Source organism: Entamoeba dispar, genomic scaffold, assembly GCF_000209125.1.
Source record: "Entamoeba dispar SAW760 scf_1105229458449 genomic scaffold, whole genome shotgun sequence".
NCBI classification, from domain to species: Eukaryota; Evosea; order Mastigamoebida; family Endamoebidae; genus Entamoeba; species Entamoeba dispar.
This window is the reverse complement of record NW_001853198.1, coordinates 10770-27623: the sequence shown is the minus strand read 5'-3', so window position 1 is coordinate 27623 and position 16854 is coordinate 10770. Positions and strand designations below refer to the sequence as shown.

The window sequence follows — 16854 nt, the reverse complement described above, 5'->3', positions numbered from 1 at the left end:
AAAATTACAAAAAATAACAGAAAAATGGAGTAATGGTAAATTAAGTAATTTTGAATACTTACTTAAGTTAAATCAATACGCAAGTAGATCATATCATGACCTTAGTCATTATCCTATATTTCCATGGATTATACAAGATTATACAAGTATTTCCCTTGACTTATCTAATCCTACAATTTATAGACCATTAGAATTACCAATACCTTGTATTAATCCAAAAAGACATTCTGAAGAAATGAAAAGATTTGAAGAATTATTTGGAAAGAATGGTGTACTTAAAGATCAAATTGCATATATTTATCCAACATTTTATTCAGCATGTGATTATGTATTTCATTTCTTAGTTAGAGTTGAACCTTTTACAACAATGTTTATTCGAATGAATGAAAATCATTATGATAGACCTGAAAGAATGTTTTATTCAATTGGACATACTTGGGATATTTGTATGAACTCTACACAATGTAATATAGAATTAATTCCTGAATTTTTCTATCTACCTGATTTCTTAATTAATGAAAATTCATTTGAATTTGGAATAAATCCAGTAACTCAAAGTATGGTTGACAATGTTACATTACCACCATGGGCAAAAAATGCATATGAATTTGTTAATATTAATAGAAGTGCATTAGAATCTCCATATGTTAGTTTAAATATTAATAAATGGATAGATTTAATATTTGGATATAAAAGTTGTGGTGAAGAAGCAAGAAAAGCAGATAATTTATATCATCCATCATGTTATATTGAAAATTTTATTAAAGGTGGAGAAGATGAAGAATTATTAAAGAAACGAGCTATGTTTAGTGGACAACTACCAGTTCAATTATTTACAAAACCACATCCAACAAGAAAATTAGCAATACCACTGATGGTTGATTTATGTGCAAAACGATGTTATTGTAAAAATTTAATTATTCCAGAAATTCCATGTATTAGTTCTTGTTTAGATGATAAAGGAATAGTAATGATAACAAAAAATACAATTTATAGAATACCATATTCTATGGAATATTGTCATAAAAAAGGAACAATTAAAAATAGAATATTTGATCAAAAATTATTATCAAAAAATAAAAGATTTGCTATTTCAAAATGCTATGGTGTTATTCAAATTAATAGTGAACTTAAGCAATATACATTAAAGTCAAATGAAGTTACTTCAATTCATTTATTTGAATATTTAAATAATGATTATTTAGCTTTTGGATGTTCTGATTCATTAGTTGGAATTTGTTGTTTAAATCAACCACAAGAAATTCCAGTTTATTTAAATGTACATCTTAATAAAATTACTTCATTTTTCTTTGATAATAATTCTCATATGTTATTTATTGGTGATGAAAGTGGATTAGTATCATGTTATTCAGCGAATAATTGGAAACATATCTGGCATATTAAATTATTAAATGAACCTACTATATTATCTATTATTACTTATGAACAATATATTTATGTTTCAACACCTTCTATATTATATGCCATTTCTTTTAAAGGAAAAATTATCAGTAAGTTAGATTTTTATGCTCGAGCTCTTGTCAATTCATTTATTCCAGGTACTATTGCGGCACTAACTAACAATAATGTTCTTTGTTTTATTTCAACATCCTTACTTAGTTGTTTACCAATTGATGTAAATATGCCTGACATTTCCAAAGAAGAAGTTATTTCATTACATTATCATCCTAATGCAATCTACATCGTATTACAAAATGGAACATTGTCACGCATTTCCATGTCGTTATTTGATTACTAGTTTTGTTTTTTTCAGTCATTTGTTTTCGTACCAATAAATGCAAGAATAGTTACATTGTTTAAACAAAAGATCTTTTAGTAAGAACTTTGTTTTAAAGAATATATAAAACAGTATTGTCTAACTACTATTTATAGATAATATCTTAAAATATGAAATAAATTAATGAGTGTTATTATGGTTACAACACAAGAACATATCAATCAATTCTTATCAAAAAATGATAAAATTGTACTTGATTTCTTTGTTTGGTGGAAATGTCCTATTCAAACAATAAACACAATTAAACAACTCGCTTCTTCCCATGAAGATGTAATTATTTTATTGATTAATTCTGAAGAGTCATTTGATTTATTGCAAACATTTTCAATATCTTCATTACCAACAATAATTTTTATTCATCGAGGAGTTGAAGAAAAACGAATAAATGATGCATCAATTGATGATTTGTCCAATTTATTATCAAATGAATGTTTTTGTTAATTTTTTTGTTTTAAGGAAGTTGAAAATAATCAAATAATCATTAAAAAATAACTCTTTGTAATTGTTTATACAAATAATTTATTAAGATGTAAATTCAATAACTTTAAACTGAACAAGCATTATTTAAACTTTTATATTAATAGTACATACATATTATTTTTTTCTAACACTATTACAATTGTTGTTGGAACAATTTCATTTGAAAGTATTATTAAAGAGAAAATAAAAACATTAAAAAAAAAGGTAAAATCTAATTTAAAGTTCGATATGTTTTTTTTCTTTAACGATTTGAGTTAGTAATTCATAAGTAATTTTCTCATTCACTGTCTTTTCCGTTTTTAATGAAAGTGTAGCACCAGCAAGTCCATAATAAATTGCTCTGTCAATTGGCTCCCCTCTTTGTAAAGCAGAAACTGTTGATGCAGATAATGCATCACCAGCACCATGAACATCAACAATTGAATCTACTTCGAATGCTGGATAATGTTTATAATATAATTGTTCATTTCTTTTTTCAACAAGCAAACATCCAGAAGAACCTAATTTAACAATTAACGTTTTAACACCTCGATTAATAAATAATTCTGCCATTTTAATACACCCAGTAATATTACCTCCATCACATCCAACTCCTTTATAACCTATTTTCTTACTTAACCATTCTATTTCAAAATTGTTAGGGGAGAAATAATCAATTCGAGACAGTACTTCTTCAGTTAAAATTTTTAATGAAGTTTCACCACTTGGTTCAACCCAAATCTTTCCTTTGGCATATTTTAAAGTTTCTTTAATAACATCTAAATCAAAATTAGTATCAATAACAACATATTTAGCATTAGAAATTTCTTTTTCAAATTGTTGAATATTTTTAACTTTCATTCCTTTTAATGCTCTCCTATCAATAACACCAGCAGTTAATTGACCTGCAGTATCAATCACTCCACTATATACTGGTGTTGAAAATTCACTTTCAATCAATGCATTTGTTTTCATTTTTATATCTGTGAAATATTGTTTTAACATCTTTCCAAGAAGATCATTACCAATTGCACTAATAAATAAAATGTCATTACCAATCCTATGAATATTTTCTGCAATATTATGTCCTACTCCTCCTCTATTTTGAGTAATAATTCCTTCTATACTTACTTCTGGTAAAACATCTGCCTTACTAATAAAATCTATAACACTAGCTCCTATGACTACAATTTTTGAAAGAGGAACTTCTTTCTTAAGAATATCTTCATTAGGATGATTTGTTAATAAATTTAATTGGTGGGCAATTGATGCTCCTATTTTAGCATTATTTTTAATTAATGCAACATTTGCACGAATAGTTTGAGAATTAGAATGTGTATTTAAATAGTTTAATAAAAATGGAGTAGTGGCTTTCCCTTCAATATGATGAATTTCTGCTTCTTTTAGTGCAGTGTCAATCCATTTGTTTACTTGTTCTAATTCAAGAGCATCTTCTTTTGGGATAGGGACTGTGATGAGTATTCCCTTATTAATATTTAATTTTCTATTCCAATATATAATTTCTGCAATAGTATTAGTTTCATTAATAGATGGAATATGAATATTAGAGTTTGGTACATAAAATTGGGGAAGAGTAGTTGTTTGATATCCATAAACAGAAACACCTTGTGTTTCTAAGTATTCAACTGTTTTATTAACATCTAATATAATTTTTGGACCAGCTGATACAACACAAATTGGGTTTGAACCAAGCTCAATAAGGTCAGCAGAAATATCCATTGTAACTTCAGCATTACGATGAACCCCTCCTAGTCCACCAGTTACAAATACTTTAATACCTACCATAGATGCGATCCTTGATGTAGCAGCAACAGTTGTAGCTCCCCATTGTTTCTTAGCAATCACTCCTGCAATATCACGAACACTAACTTTTTCAATTCCTTTTCTTTGAGAAAATTGTGAAATAAGATCTTTACTCATTCCAACATGGATTTTTCCTTCAACAATACCAATTGTTGCAGGTATTGCACCATTTTCTCTAATAATATTTTCTATATCATTAGCAACAAGTTCATTATCAGGATACGGTAAACCGTGTGATATAATTGTTGATTCTAATGCGACAATTGGTAGTTGTTGTTTCATTGCATTTTTTACTTCATCACTCATTTCAATGAACTCAGTAAAATCACCTTTTTCTGAATTCTTTACAGAATTAGTTTTGAAGGATTTAGTAATTTCGGTTATTTCACTTTTAAATAAATATGCTCCTCCTGTTATAGTAATGAGAATTCCTCCTGATATTATTAGTGTAGTAAGTAGAATAGTTATTACAGTTGTATTCATTAAGGAGATAATTTAAGTAGTTTTTCTTTTTTAGTTCTTTCGTATTCCATACTTTTCTATTTTATGTTTTTTATGTTTCTTTAAGTTTTTTATTTTTAAAAGGAAATTCCATTGCATCTTTTATTTTAAAAACTGTTTCATTTTTATTTTACAAACTTCTTAAAATTTGAAAAACAAATTTTATTTAATTTAATGTTTTAATATTTGTTATTTTAATTTTATCTTAATTAATAAGATGTTTTATATTTCTTTTTTTTTTTGTTATTTATCAAAAGAAAAAAAGAGAAGAAAAATAATCTCACAGTTCATCTGATGTCATTTACTTTCATTTTAGATGTTGATGGAACATTGGCTTCTTCAAAGAGAGATGCAGTGAATGAAATTGATAAAAAGGTTATTTTAGAGGAAAAAGAAAAAGGAAATAGAATTATTATTGCAACAGGTAGATCAATTCATGAAACAAAACATATTTTAGAAGCAATTCGGTTTAATGATATTTTAATTAGCTCTAATGGTGCTCTTTCACTTCAGAACAATAAACTATTAAGCTATATGCCAATGAATCCATCACAAGCAAAAATAGTTATTCAATTTTGTAAAGAACAAAAATTAAATGCATGTGTTGTTAGTTGTATAAAAACAAATGATACATTCAAAGAATTATTTTCACAAGTTAAAGAATATCAACCAATAGAAGGAGAAGAATTTTTAGATATTGTTTTATATGCTAAAACTTCACAAGAAAAAGAGCAATGGATAGAATTACTCCAAAAAATCGTTGGTAGTGAATTAGTTGTTAAAAATTCAGGAGATGTTATCATTGAAGTTTTTAATAAAAATTTAAATAAAGGAATGACATTAAAAAGGTTATATGAAATGAATTTACTTGGAGAAGGTAAAAGCCTTGTTTATGTAGGAGATTCAGATAATGACATTCAAGCACTCCAATTTGTTAGAAAGATTGGTGGAATTGCAATTGCTATGGGTAATGCTTTTGATAGAGTGAAAAAAGAAGCGACTTATATTACTACAGATGTAGATAATAATGGAGTTGCAAATGCTATTCATTGGGTTCATTCTTCAAAAAAAAATGAATTAATTTAGTAATGATTTAACTTTTTTTGAATTCATTTCCATTAGTTCAGTTTGATGTTCAACCATTTTAGAATGTACTTCTAATTGTTTAGAACTGGTTTTGATTTCTACATATAGTTGGTTTGATAATTCTTTCATTTCATTGACGTGGTTCTCTAAAACATTCATTTTTTCATTTAATTCTTTATCTGCTATACTTTGGTGAATTTTTTCTTTTATGTAAGCTTCTTCTTGTTTTTCTTGTCTATTCATCTTTTTTCTTCTTCTTTCCTTTTTGTCAAAATAATTTTTTTCTTTCTTTTGTTGTTGGTTTCGTTTTTGGGATAATTTCTCTTCTTTTTTTTCTTGTTTGTTATAATCTTTTTCAACACTTTTTTGAATATCTGTAATTCTTTTTTTAGAGCAACGTCGATCATTTCTTCTAAATAACTCTCTAAGAGATGGTAAAAGCCATTTGATTTTGTGGAGATGTTTCTTTGTCTCTTGTTGTTCAGAGTCAATTGTGATAAGGTCTTTATTGATTCTTTTTAATTGTTGATTTTGTTGTTTCAATTGACTAATCCCATTTTTTCCTATATCAATTGATTCATTAGTAAGGGCAATAGAGTTGTCAATGACGTCAATGTCAGATTGAATTATTTGATTAATTTTATTGTTCATAATCTTTTTCTTCTGTGAAAGCAAAATGTTATTTAAATGAAGTTTTGATAAGATTGTATCTTTAAGTTAGGTGATAAATTCAAGAAAGAAAGAAAAAAAAATAAACGTCGATAAATAAATTCCAGACCATTGATTTTGTTTTTCTATTTTAAAAAAAATAAAACTTTAAAATTCATATTTAGTTAGGGATGTCAAAATGTCGTTTTTTTGCATTAGAAATTAGAGAGTTTACAAGTTATTTAAATTATAGGACATTAGAAAGACTAAGAATTATTAATAAACGATATTTTAAAATAACACAAAAGTTATTACAAGTAAATGTATTCGATATTGACGGTAAACGATTTGTTAAATCTATGATTGTATCAAATGTAGTTAATATTTTACCTACATTCACACCTCCTACGAAGAATCATCTTTTTAAGAATTTGAATTGGGTTGGTTCAATTCTTGGAAATCCAACAATAATCTTTGATTATAGTGCAGTTGTTTCTCCTAGCCAAATGGAAACAATAATGCAAATTAAAAAGGCTAAACGACTTGAGGTAGTTATGGATGTTGGCTCTGCTTTAATTCACAAAAATGGAGTTAAAGGAGTAGTTAAACATTTCCCTCAACTCAGACAACTTAAATTATCAATTGATCCTGGTGAAGGAAATGAAAATCAAAGAGAAGCACTTAAAGATTTAACTAAATTAGTTCATCTTTCTTCTCTTCAAACATTTGCATACCACCATAATTTCATACATTTTAATAAACTTAATTATCTTAACTTATTTATTAATGATAGTATTGACTTTGATTATTTTCTTAATGATATTCCTCAACTCATTACTGTCCAACATCTTACTCTTAGAACAAACAGTGAAGTCCAATTACCTCATTCTTCTATACTTCAATTAACATCATTAAAATCACTTGAAATATTAAACTTATCAATGTGTAATTTCAATTTTAGTAGTGAATTGGTTTCATTACAATCAATTTATAGAATCAAAAAGATTTTTCTTTCATTTGATATAAACATTACTAATGAAATTATTGACCAACTATACTTATTTCCTTCTATCTTTATTATTCAACTTAGTTTTACAATTGATGGTAGTAATGAACTTCCAAATAGATTATTTCCTCCAAATGTTTGTATTTCTACAGTAACAATACAAGAAGTAGTTCAGGAAAATGACTTTATAACTTCAGTAATATCAAAAGCTGATGTACTAACAACAGATTTAACTAATATTCAATTTAATCCTAATACATTAGTTACTGTTTTAAATCATTTAACTGATTCAAGACTTCTTAGATTTGACAATACTCCTTTTTTAGTTTCTGTATTACTTTGTGGTGATTTAGACGATAACTCAATTCAGTCACTTCTTACATTAAAATACCTGAAAAAATTTAAATTATTTGATGGGGCAATACCAACACTCTCCTTCCTTTCTCATTTTAATTTGGATACATTGGCAATTGTTAATTCTACTTATCCTATTAATGATTTTCATTACATCACTGAACACACCTCACTTCTAATTATTACATTATTAGTTTCATGTGAGTATTTGACTCAAGAACAAAATTCTAAATTAACTCAAATGCCATTTCTTCAAATGCTACGAACTTATTATTGTTCAATTTCACTTGATAAAACGTTCCATCCATTTAGAATTCAATACTAAAATTCTACCTTTTTTTGTCATGTAACCTCCATTTCATTCTTTTTTTACTAGTTTTAAAAAAAGAACTTAAAATAAACAATAAAGTTCATGTCTCAACAAAGTCCTACTCATAACCAAACATTTAATTTTGATCATTCTTCATCATCAAGTTCTTCTCTTGTTATTTTTAACCAAATTGAACGAAAAATAAATGGTAAATTAGTAAAAGAACGTGTTCCTGTAATATTTGCTTTTGCAATGAATGGTAAAAGAAAAGAACTTTTTGATAATGAGCTACTACCACCTCATCTTAGCGAAAAAGATTCAAAAATTAACTGGGAATCCCCTTTAGATAAAAGTTCAGTTATTCATATGGCTGCAATTTACGGTAAAACAAATTTCGTTAAACAACTACTTTCAGTTGGAGCTGAAATTGCTATCCAAAATAATGATGGAAATACTCCGTTAATTGCTGCAATTAAAGCTGGAAGAACTAAAATTGCAGTGGTTTTAGCTCGTAAGATGTCTAAAGACCAAATCAATCATCAAAACAAAAAAGGAGAAACTGCATTATATTGTTGTGTTATAAAAGAAAATGTAGTTGTAATGGAATCACTTATTAAACATGGTGCAGACGTTAATATAGCAACACAAAATGGAACAACCCCATTAATGCTATCACTATATAAAAATTTTCCTGATATAATCAAAATACTACTTAATGCAAATGCTGACACAACCTTAGTTGATTCAAATGGTCAAAACTGTCTTCATTACTATGCTAGAACAGAAAAATATCAACCACAAACCATAAACTGCATTCGAACTATTTCAAAAAATAAAACACTCTTCAATTCTCTTGACAAAAGTGGTCATAAACCAATTCATTATGCTATTGAAGTTGGAATAGCTGATATTATTAACCAGTTTCTTTCAATGTCCTCTTTAAAAGATGTTGGAATAGTATACACTGAAGTAGAAACTGTCTGTAAATCAACACAAAGAAAAAGAGCATTAACTGGAAGAGATAGAGTTAGTGTTGTCATAAAAACAGACTCTTTAGGTTATGAAATTAATGCTGCCAATAAACCAAAAGAAATAGATGATTATATCAACAATGAAGAACGTCAACAAAAATGGGATGAAATGATCAAATTTTATCAAGACAAACATAAATTTCATCCAAAACTAATATTTAGATTATACAAAGGAGTTCCTTGTAACAAACGTCAAGACCTATGGAAAATAATGCTTGGAATAGATGAGATGATAAAGGAAAAAGAGGGTGAGTTCTCTAGATTAGCTTTATTGGAAAGAGGTGTTGAAGAAGACGACCAAATTCATAAAGACGTAATTCGAGCTCATCAAAACAATGTTAAATTTATGTGTAAATTCAGTGACGGACAGAAAAAATTATTTTTAACATTAAGGGCTTACGCCAACAAAGACACTGAAGTAGGGTATGTCCAAGGACTTGCTGATTTATTTGGTTTTTATGTTTTAGTGTTTAACACTGACGAAGAGACGTTTTGGGGAATGTACCAAACGTTGAATTTATCAAAATATCAACTAAGGTGTTGTTTTTTAAGAGGATTTCCTGGTGTTCAAAAGTTTAAAACATTAGAAACGTTAATGCTCAAAAAATACCACCCAGAAATTTACACAAAAATTATGAGGTTAGGAGGTTATGACAGTCTTTATCCTCATTTATTAGAATACTACGCATTATGGTTTTCAAGACTATTCACAGGAGATCTTGGTATTTGGATTTTAGATATCATCATTGTTGAGGGTTGGCAACTCACACTAAGTATTGCTTCAACAATCTTCTTTTTATTAAAAGACAAAATAATGGACGAAGAAGACGACTTAATGTCAATCGACATTTTATTAAAAAAGCCCCAACAATTGGTAACTGATTTCGACAAGTTTTTATTCATCAAGTATGTTAAAAAGAATAGAATCCCTCCTTCACAAGTTGACAAATGGGCATCTCAATGTATAGAATCTAATTAACATTTTTTCACTTCTTTTTTTCTTGAAATAAAAGGGAACTAAGAAAAGTATTATGACTGAACCCATGGACATCATCAAAAATATTGAAGAAGACGATACATTCGAAATCATCCAAGATAAAACAAAAATAACAGAAGCCGCTAAAAACCCAATTCAATGGTCAACTCACTGGGAAGATAACCAACGAGATGAATACGTGAAAAAGATCCAAACAGCCTTAAACCAAAAGTGATTGTTTTTTTTTAATATTTCAAAGAAAAAAAAGAAAAAAAAAAAGGAAAAAAAAAGGAAAAAAAAAGGAAAAAAAAAGGAAAAAAGATAAAAGAAGAAGATGAAAAAGAAAGAAGGAAAAGAAATAGAAGAATGTATTGAAGAAAGTGGATATCAAGAATTAATTTGGGCGATAGAAGGATATACAAGAAGAACGGAGAAGGTAATTAAAGTAATGAAAGAATATATGAATACGGAGAAAAGATATAAAAGACCAGAAGAAGGAGAAGGGTTTAAAGCATGGGAAACACATTATGATCAAATAGATGAAATGTTTCTGAAGAAACAAAAGATTTATTATGAAATCAAAGAAATAGAAAAAGAAGGAGAAAAAATGATGGAAAGAATAAGAGAAACAGGAGAAGAAGAAGAAAAGAAAATGCGAGGATTAACATCATATATGAACAAAGTCATAAATAATATGATAGGAAAACGAGAAGAAGAATATGAAAAACAAATAGAAGGGAAAACAGAAGAAGAACAAGAAGAAAACATGAATAAATTAAAGAAAGAAATTGAAGAAATGGAAAGATTAAAGAAAGTTGAAGTAGTTAAATTTGTAGGAGAAAAGAAAAAGAAAAGAACAAAAGAAATAACATATTATATTCCAAAACCAAAAAATTAATTTTTTTTTTTATTTTATTTTATTTTTTTTATTTTTTAATTTAAAAATAAATTATAAAATAAATTATAAAATAAATTATAAAATAAAATGATGTATATTTTTTTATTTTTTATTTATTCTTTTTTTTTTATTTATTCTTTTATCATTTTTTTCTTTTTATCTTATTTCTATTTTAAAAATCAATAATATAAATATAATAATTACTTATTTATTTGAATTTATTATTTTATAATATTTATAAATCATTAATAATAAATAATAATAAATAATAAATAATAAATAATAATAAATAAAATGAAATTAATAAGTTTAATAAATAATAATAATAATCATAGATTTCATATATTATTTTAAAATTATTCATTTTATTTTATAAATTCAATAAAATAAATGATTATTTCATTTTTATTATATTATTTTATCTTTTCTCATTTTATTCATTATCTTTAAATAATAAAGAGAATAAAATAATATATAAATATCAAATCAATTTCATTTTATTTAATCATTCTTTTAAATATTCACATTTCAAATATATTATTACATAATATAAATAATATAAATATCAAATCATCAAAATATATAAATAAAATATATAAAATATAAATAAAATATAAATAAAATATAAATAAAATATATAAAAAAAGTAGTTAATTAATTGATAATAGAACTTGTGTCTATTGTTCCTGGCTCAATGGAGAATAATCCCATCAATGAGTCTTCATCATGTATTTCAAAAACATATATTTTGTTATAGTCTCCACAGTGTTCCATGAGGTCCATCATGTTCCTAATTACAATGTTTTTAATTTCTTTATGATTTCAATTTCGATTTTTAATTATTTAATTAATTTAATACATTCTGTATTTATTAAATAATTTATTGAAATTATTATTGGAATTATTTTGACATCCTTTAATTTCTCTATTTTTATTAGCCTATTTTTTAATTCCTTATACTTATTTCTTTTCTTCAAATACCCTCTATTAATATTATGATCTGCCACAATCATCATATCAAATATTAGACATGTTTTATTCTTTTTATTTATTACATATATATCTATGGTATTTTATGATATTGTCCATCATTTTTTAATATTAATTGTTTTTTCCATATCATAATAATGTCATTATATTTGAACACTGTTTCATATGGGGATTTCTTGTATTGATTATTTCATATGTATTTTCTTATTATCCCATATGATAATGCCAATATTGTCATATATTTCAATTTGTGATTTCTTATGACAAATACAAGATAATAGAATGAGTTCTACTGTTGATATATTTTATTTACAAAGTGGATAGTACTTCAATCTTTCATTTTTTAATATTTTATCTTTCCTGTACACACTAAATATTGCTCTATTTTATATTTTATTTAATTTGAGAAATGAATTTTTCTTAATATTGATTGACTTCCATGCATTTGTTGTAGTATTTTATCTACAAATTTTGACTCGAACCATCTTCTAAAATGTCCACTTATTTAATTTCCATTTTTTGATGTATTTGTTGGTCATTAATTTCTTTATTTTTACTACTACTTCTTTTTCTTTTTTATTTTCAATAAATTCATTTATTATTTCTTCTATTTGAATCTCTGTGATTTTATGACATAGTGATTTTTTAATTCTATTCAATATTCATTTCTTTGAATATTATCTATCTAATATATTATTTCTTATTTCACTCTTGTATATTAGTACATTACTGTTCTGATTAATTCAATAACATATTCGTCACTTAGGCTTATTAATCCTTCACCCATTTCATTTATAGGGACATATAGACGGTCTTTGGAGTTACAACAAATGTATTTTGCTTTTCTTAAATATTTTCTTATCTCAAAATCCATTCTATCTAGGTCAGTTACTTCCAATTTATTACTGATACTGAATATCTTCAGATATTGATTACTTCAATATTAATTATTGTAATATATCTTCTATTACTACTTTCATCAGTATTTATTTCTTCCATTTTCTTCATCATCTTTTATTTGATGATTTTACAATTGAATATATCATTAATTTCATCGGACTGTCATACTCCTAAATATTTATACAAGTCCTCTCCTTCAATTAATGGGATGTTTTGTATTCCATCTGGTATTTTATTAATGTTCTTTTTAATACCATTCCTGATTTCTTTTCATTTCCATCCCTATTCCACTTATTATTTGTTTAATTTCATTGTGGATTGTTCCCATTTCTTCACTACTTTGTGTCATTATTCTCAATTCATCCATATACAATGTATGGTTTGATTTTGGGAACTTTTCTTCTATGATTTGAGAAATTATATTCATTTGGATGATGAAGAGTAGAGTTGATAAGGAATCACAATATAAAATTCATCAATTTAATACATCCTAGATATTCATTATATTTATATCCTATGAATATCTTCCATCTGTTCATCATGCTTTCTACAATGTCTATGATGACACCCTTTACATTAAAATATTTTAATGCTTCTATTACCCATTCATGATTTACTGATTCATATGCTTTCTTAATATCATAATATGACTCTACATATTTTGTGTATTTTTCTTCTTTTTGCTGATTTAACATATAACTATTAATTAATCGTTCTTTATCAACAAGAGATTGGAGTTTACATCATAATTGATTTTTACTAATTTTTAATGATTCATTAATCATGTTAATTCTATTATGAATATTATCTTTTAATATGGAGGTAAATATTTTCATAATTACATTTATACAAGTGATATGATGATAATTAATGACATCATTCCTATCACCTCATTTGTTGATTAATATAGTTCTTCCACTTACCATATCTAGAGTGATGAATTCATTGAAGTTTAACCATTCGTTGAAGATATTAAGAATGGACTCTCTTGATGATGACATTCTCTTCTAATAATACAAATATATAGTGTCAATACCTGGTGATTTCCAATTACTTATTTTCATCAAGCTTAGATTTAGTTCATCCATTGAGATGATGACACTATCATAATTTCTGTATCTTTCATTCCACAATGTGATTTAATTTATTTTCAAAAGTTCTTTATTTAATATCACCTATGTTTCATATAACGATTTCCAATATTCTAAAGTAATATCGTTATTTGGGTATATTTCATTTTGTTTTTCTTCTTTATTTTAATTTTTTTTATTAGAATCAAACATGATTTTAATTGTATTGATTCTGATAATTTCATTTTTATTAAATTTAATTCTTTCTTTAATCATTATCATCATATATTTTAGGTACTTTATTCATTCATGTAATTTAATTTTAATTTCATCTGCATCTTGTTCATTTAATCTCATGATGCATTTTATTCTGTACCATTCCATTGATTAGATCTTCTAACCTATTTATTTTCTTTATGATTTCTTTTATTTTATCAAATTTATTTCATTTAAATTTATTTTAGAGATAATAATACATACACATTGAAATTATTTTCATATCTTCTTGCAGATTTTCTATTCTGCTTCCTGACCATACCCATTTATTATTTATTTCTCTAATTAATTTACTGCTTCTTTCATTTTCCAGTAATAATTAATAATTACATATTTATCTATTTTCATTTCTTTAAGTTGAATAATGATAGAGTTAAGGTATTCATCATCAATATCAGTAGAATTATTTTTTATGATAATATTTTTTATTATTGAATTACACTCTACTTTCCCTTCTATGATGGAGTTCATTTCATTTTAATATTATTTTAGTTGATTATTTTATTCTATGTGATATTTTAATATTATTAATATATTCTTTATAATTATTTACATTATTATTTATTATTTTTATTATATTTTCTATTTGTTCCCATCTTAATTTCTTATTTAATTTCTTATTTAATAAATTAATTTCAAAACAATACAACACATCAATTAAAATTCTATTTGTTTGATTTATTGTATTTGAATAAAAAGATATAATAATATAAAAAAAAGAAAAAATAACAAAATAGTAAAAAATAAGAAATAATAGATATATCCACAATTTTATTTTCATCATAATGAGAAATGATTATTTCAATTTCTTCAATATGTTATATTTCTACAATAAAGTTCATTTCTAATATACTTACATTAGAATAATCAAATTTTAATATGATACCAGTGTTTCATTTGTAAAACAATAAGTATTTCATGTTTTTAATAATGAATGATAGTAATAATTTGTTGAAATTGATTTGTAATTTTAGTGTCTTTAATATTCTTAGTGATTCATTATATATTAATATATTAATAATAATACAAGTATTATCTCTAACTAAATTAATTCACTATTTTGTATTAAGTTCTCTTATAATTCTTTATATTTATTTATTTATTTATTTTGTAAATATAATTTAATTTTATATTTCTATCATAACATATATCACATCATTAATATATTTTTCATTGATGATTTGATAATATATCTGATATTCTAACATTAAAAGAATTGTTACTAACAATAAAATATTAATTTAATTTATAAGAATTTCATCAATATTAATACACTTATGAGATATTAAAATTTATTTCATTAAATTGAATAAAATAAGTAAATATAAGTTTATATAATTGATTACACATATAAACATGTTTTAATAAATGATTATTCATCAATAAATGACATCATAAGAATATATGAATAAGAGATAGAATAATGATATAATAATGATTATAATAAAATAATATATCAAAAAGAAATAAAATATATTTAATAAATCAATTTATATTTACTCAAAGTTGTATCTTTACTACTTTGATGAATTCAAATATTTTTATATTTAATGACAACCATGTAGTTACTGATAATTTCATAATATTAAATATACAATTTATATTTCTTATATATTCACTACATTTCTTTCCAATCATTTAAATATCTTTCATTTAATTTAATGTTACAAAATCAAATAAATTGTTTATAACATGTTTTCATTCATTTAATTGTATTATATTCATTTATTGAAATTAATATTCTTACCAAATACTTTTTCATTATTTAAATTATTCAATTTTTGATTATCTTTTACTGATTCTATCATTTCTAATATTTCTGTATTTGATATTTATATTTTAAATATATCTTTATTATTTCATTACCACATTCAATTCTTAATGACATTAATCAAATTCATAATTCATTTATTATAACATATAATCTCCATTTATTGATATTTATATTGTATAAATTGAATTATATCAATGAATTTAATATTTATTTATTTGTGTTCTCAAATTCACCAGTTTCCATTTGATAATACAGAATCAATATCTTAATTTAGAGATTATATCATTATTAATTTTCATATTGTATTAATGTTACTATAATTCATAATATTTAATGATGATAAAATAGAATATATAACATTTAATAATCATGTATAATATTTATTAATATTTATTTTATCTCATATTTCAATACCAAGATATTTATAATAATTATTAATTGTTATTATTGGTAATTCTGATAAATCTCTATTTATTTGAACATTAATATTATTCATTATCAAACTCTTTTTATATTTATTTTTAATCCTATTGCATTAAATATTTCATTTGTTAATTTGTTTTTTTTTCATTTCTTCGATTGTATTTGTTATTATATTTAAATCATCAATATATAAAATATTATTTAACTTTACTTGTTTTCTTCTCCATTCATTTTAATATAATTTATTAATTTAATTAAATAGATAAGATAACAATAAATAATATAAATAATAAATTAGATAAACTATCATAATGTATTATTCATCTTTCTACATTAATTATACATTCATTTTGTTGAATATAATTATAATTGTGTAATAATTAATAAATATAATATACTTTTAATTAGAACAAATGTGATATTAAAATAAATTAAACAATATTTAACAAATTGATGATTAATAATATCATATATTTTAGAAATAACATAATATGTTTGTACACACTTCCAATTATCCATAATTAATAACT

At 24.1% G+C, this 16854-nt stretch overlaps 7 protein-coding genes across 7 annotated transcripts in view, besides 19 other annotated features; 5 read left to right on the top strand and 2 right to left on the bottom strand.

Annotated features, from left to right (window-relative positions):
• Positions 1 to 1759, top strand: part of EDI_321520 (uncharacterized protein) — a gene marked incomplete at both ends in the record, with an annotated part of 7064 nt that extends 5305 nt beyond the window's left edge. Inside the window, one exon of the mRNA XM_001734684.1 lies at positions 31 to 1759. Within this exon, the coding sequence (XP_001734736.1) occupies positions 31 to 1759 (1729 nt within the window). The remainder of the gene's footprint in view (positions 1 to 30) is intronic.
• A 162-nt stretch (positions 1760 to 1921) lies between these two features.
• EDI_321510 (uncharacterized protein) lies at positions 1922 to 2239 on the top strand (the record flags this gene model as incomplete). The annotated part of the gene is made up of 1 exon (XM_001734683.1): positions 1922 to 2239. The coding sequence occupies one exon, from the start codon at positions 1922 to 1924 to the stop codon at positions 2237 to 2239; it is 318 nt and encodes a 105-aa protein (XP_001734735.1).
• A 255-nt stretch (positions 2240 to 2494) lies between these two features.
• EDI_321500 (uncharacterized protein) lies at positions 2495 to 4564 on the bottom strand (the record flags this gene model as incomplete). Its single annotated transcript, XM_001734682.1, has 1 exon — positions 2495 to 4564. One exon carries the CDS (start codon positions 4562 to 4564, stop codon positions 2495 to 2497), a length of 2070 nt encoding a protein of 689 aa, XP_001734734.1.
• Positions 4565 to 4741: 177 nt separating this feature from the next.
• Positions 4742 to 4831: a microsatellite.
• A 45-nt stretch (positions 4832 to 4876) lies between these two features.
• EDI_321490 (uncharacterized protein) lies at positions 4877 to 5668 on the top strand (the record flags this gene model as incomplete). Its single annotated transcript, XM_001734681.1, has 1 exon — positions 4877 to 5668. One exon carries the CDS (start codon positions 4877 to 4879, stop codon positions 5666 to 5668), a length of 792 nt encoding a protein of 263 aa, XP_001734733.1.
• Positions 5391 to 5413: a sequence feature (AT_rich).
• Positions 5669 to 5865: 197 nt separating the features above from the next.
• Positions 5866 to 6024: a microsatellite.
• On the bottom strand, positions 5908 to 6319 carry EDI_321480 (uncharacterized protein; the record flags this gene model as incomplete). The annotated part of the gene is made up of 2 exons (XM_001734680.1): positions 5908 to 6003; positions 6029 to 6319. 2 exons carry the CDS (start codon positions 6317 to 6319, stop codon positions 5908 to 5910), a joined length of 387 nt encoding a protein of 128 aa, XP_001734732.1.
• A 144-nt stretch (positions 6320 to 6463) lies between these two features.
• Positions 6464 to 6500: a sequence feature (AT_rich).
• Positions 6501 to 6507: 7 nt separating this feature from the next.
• EDI_321470 (uncharacterized protein) lies at positions 6508 to 8001 on the top strand (the record flags this gene model as incomplete). The annotated part of the gene is made up of 1 exon (XM_001734679.1): positions 6508 to 8001. The coding sequence occupies one exon, from the start codon at positions 6508 to 6510 to the stop codon at positions 7999 to 8001; it is 1494 nt and encodes a 497-aa protein (XP_001734731.1).
• An 87-nt stretch (positions 8002 to 8088) lies between these two features.
• Positions 8089 to 9996, top strand: EDI_321460 (uncharacterized protein; the record flags this gene model as incomplete). Its single annotated transcript, XM_001734678.1, has 1 exon — positions 8089 to 9996. One exon carries the CDS (start codon positions 8089 to 8091, stop codon positions 9994 to 9996), a length of 1908 nt encoding a protein of 635 aa, XP_001734730.1.
• Positions 9997 to 10248: 252 nt separating this feature from the next.
• Positions 10249 to 10352: a microsatellite.
• A 222-nt stretch (positions 10353 to 10574) lies between these two features.
• Positions 10575 to 10756: a microsatellite.
• Positions 10690 to 10859: a microsatellite.
• Positions 10860 to 10893: 34 nt separating this feature from the next.
• Positions 10894 to 10926: a microsatellite.
• Positions 10927 to 10934: 8 nt separating this feature from the next.
• Positions 10935 to 10980: a microsatellite.
• Positions 10981 to 10988: 8 nt separating this feature from the next.
• Positions 10989 to 11065: a microsatellite.
• A 7-nt stretch (positions 11066 to 11072) lies between these two features.
• Positions 11073 to 11134: a sequence feature (AT_rich).
• Positions 11135 to 11137: 3 nt separating this feature from the next.
• Positions 11138 to 11225: a microsatellite.
• Positions 11226 to 11231: 6 nt separating this feature from the next.
• Positions 11232 to 11283: a sequence feature (AT_rich).
• A 2-nt stretch (positions 11284 to 11285) lies between these two features.
• Positions 11286 to 11338: a microsatellite.
• Positions 11339 to 11352: 14 nt separating this feature from the next.
• Positions 11353 to 11457: a sequence feature (AT_rich).
• An 18-nt stretch (positions 11458 to 11475) lies between these two features.
• Positions 11476 to 11527: a microsatellite.
• Positions 11528 to 11532: 5 nt separating this feature from the next.
• Positions 11533 to 14816: a repeat region.
• Position 14817: 1 nt separating this feature from the next.
• Positions 14818 to 14856: a sequence feature (AT_rich).
• Positions 14857 to 14866: 10 nt separating this feature from the next.
• Positions 14867 to 16854: part of a repeat region that runs on past the window's edge.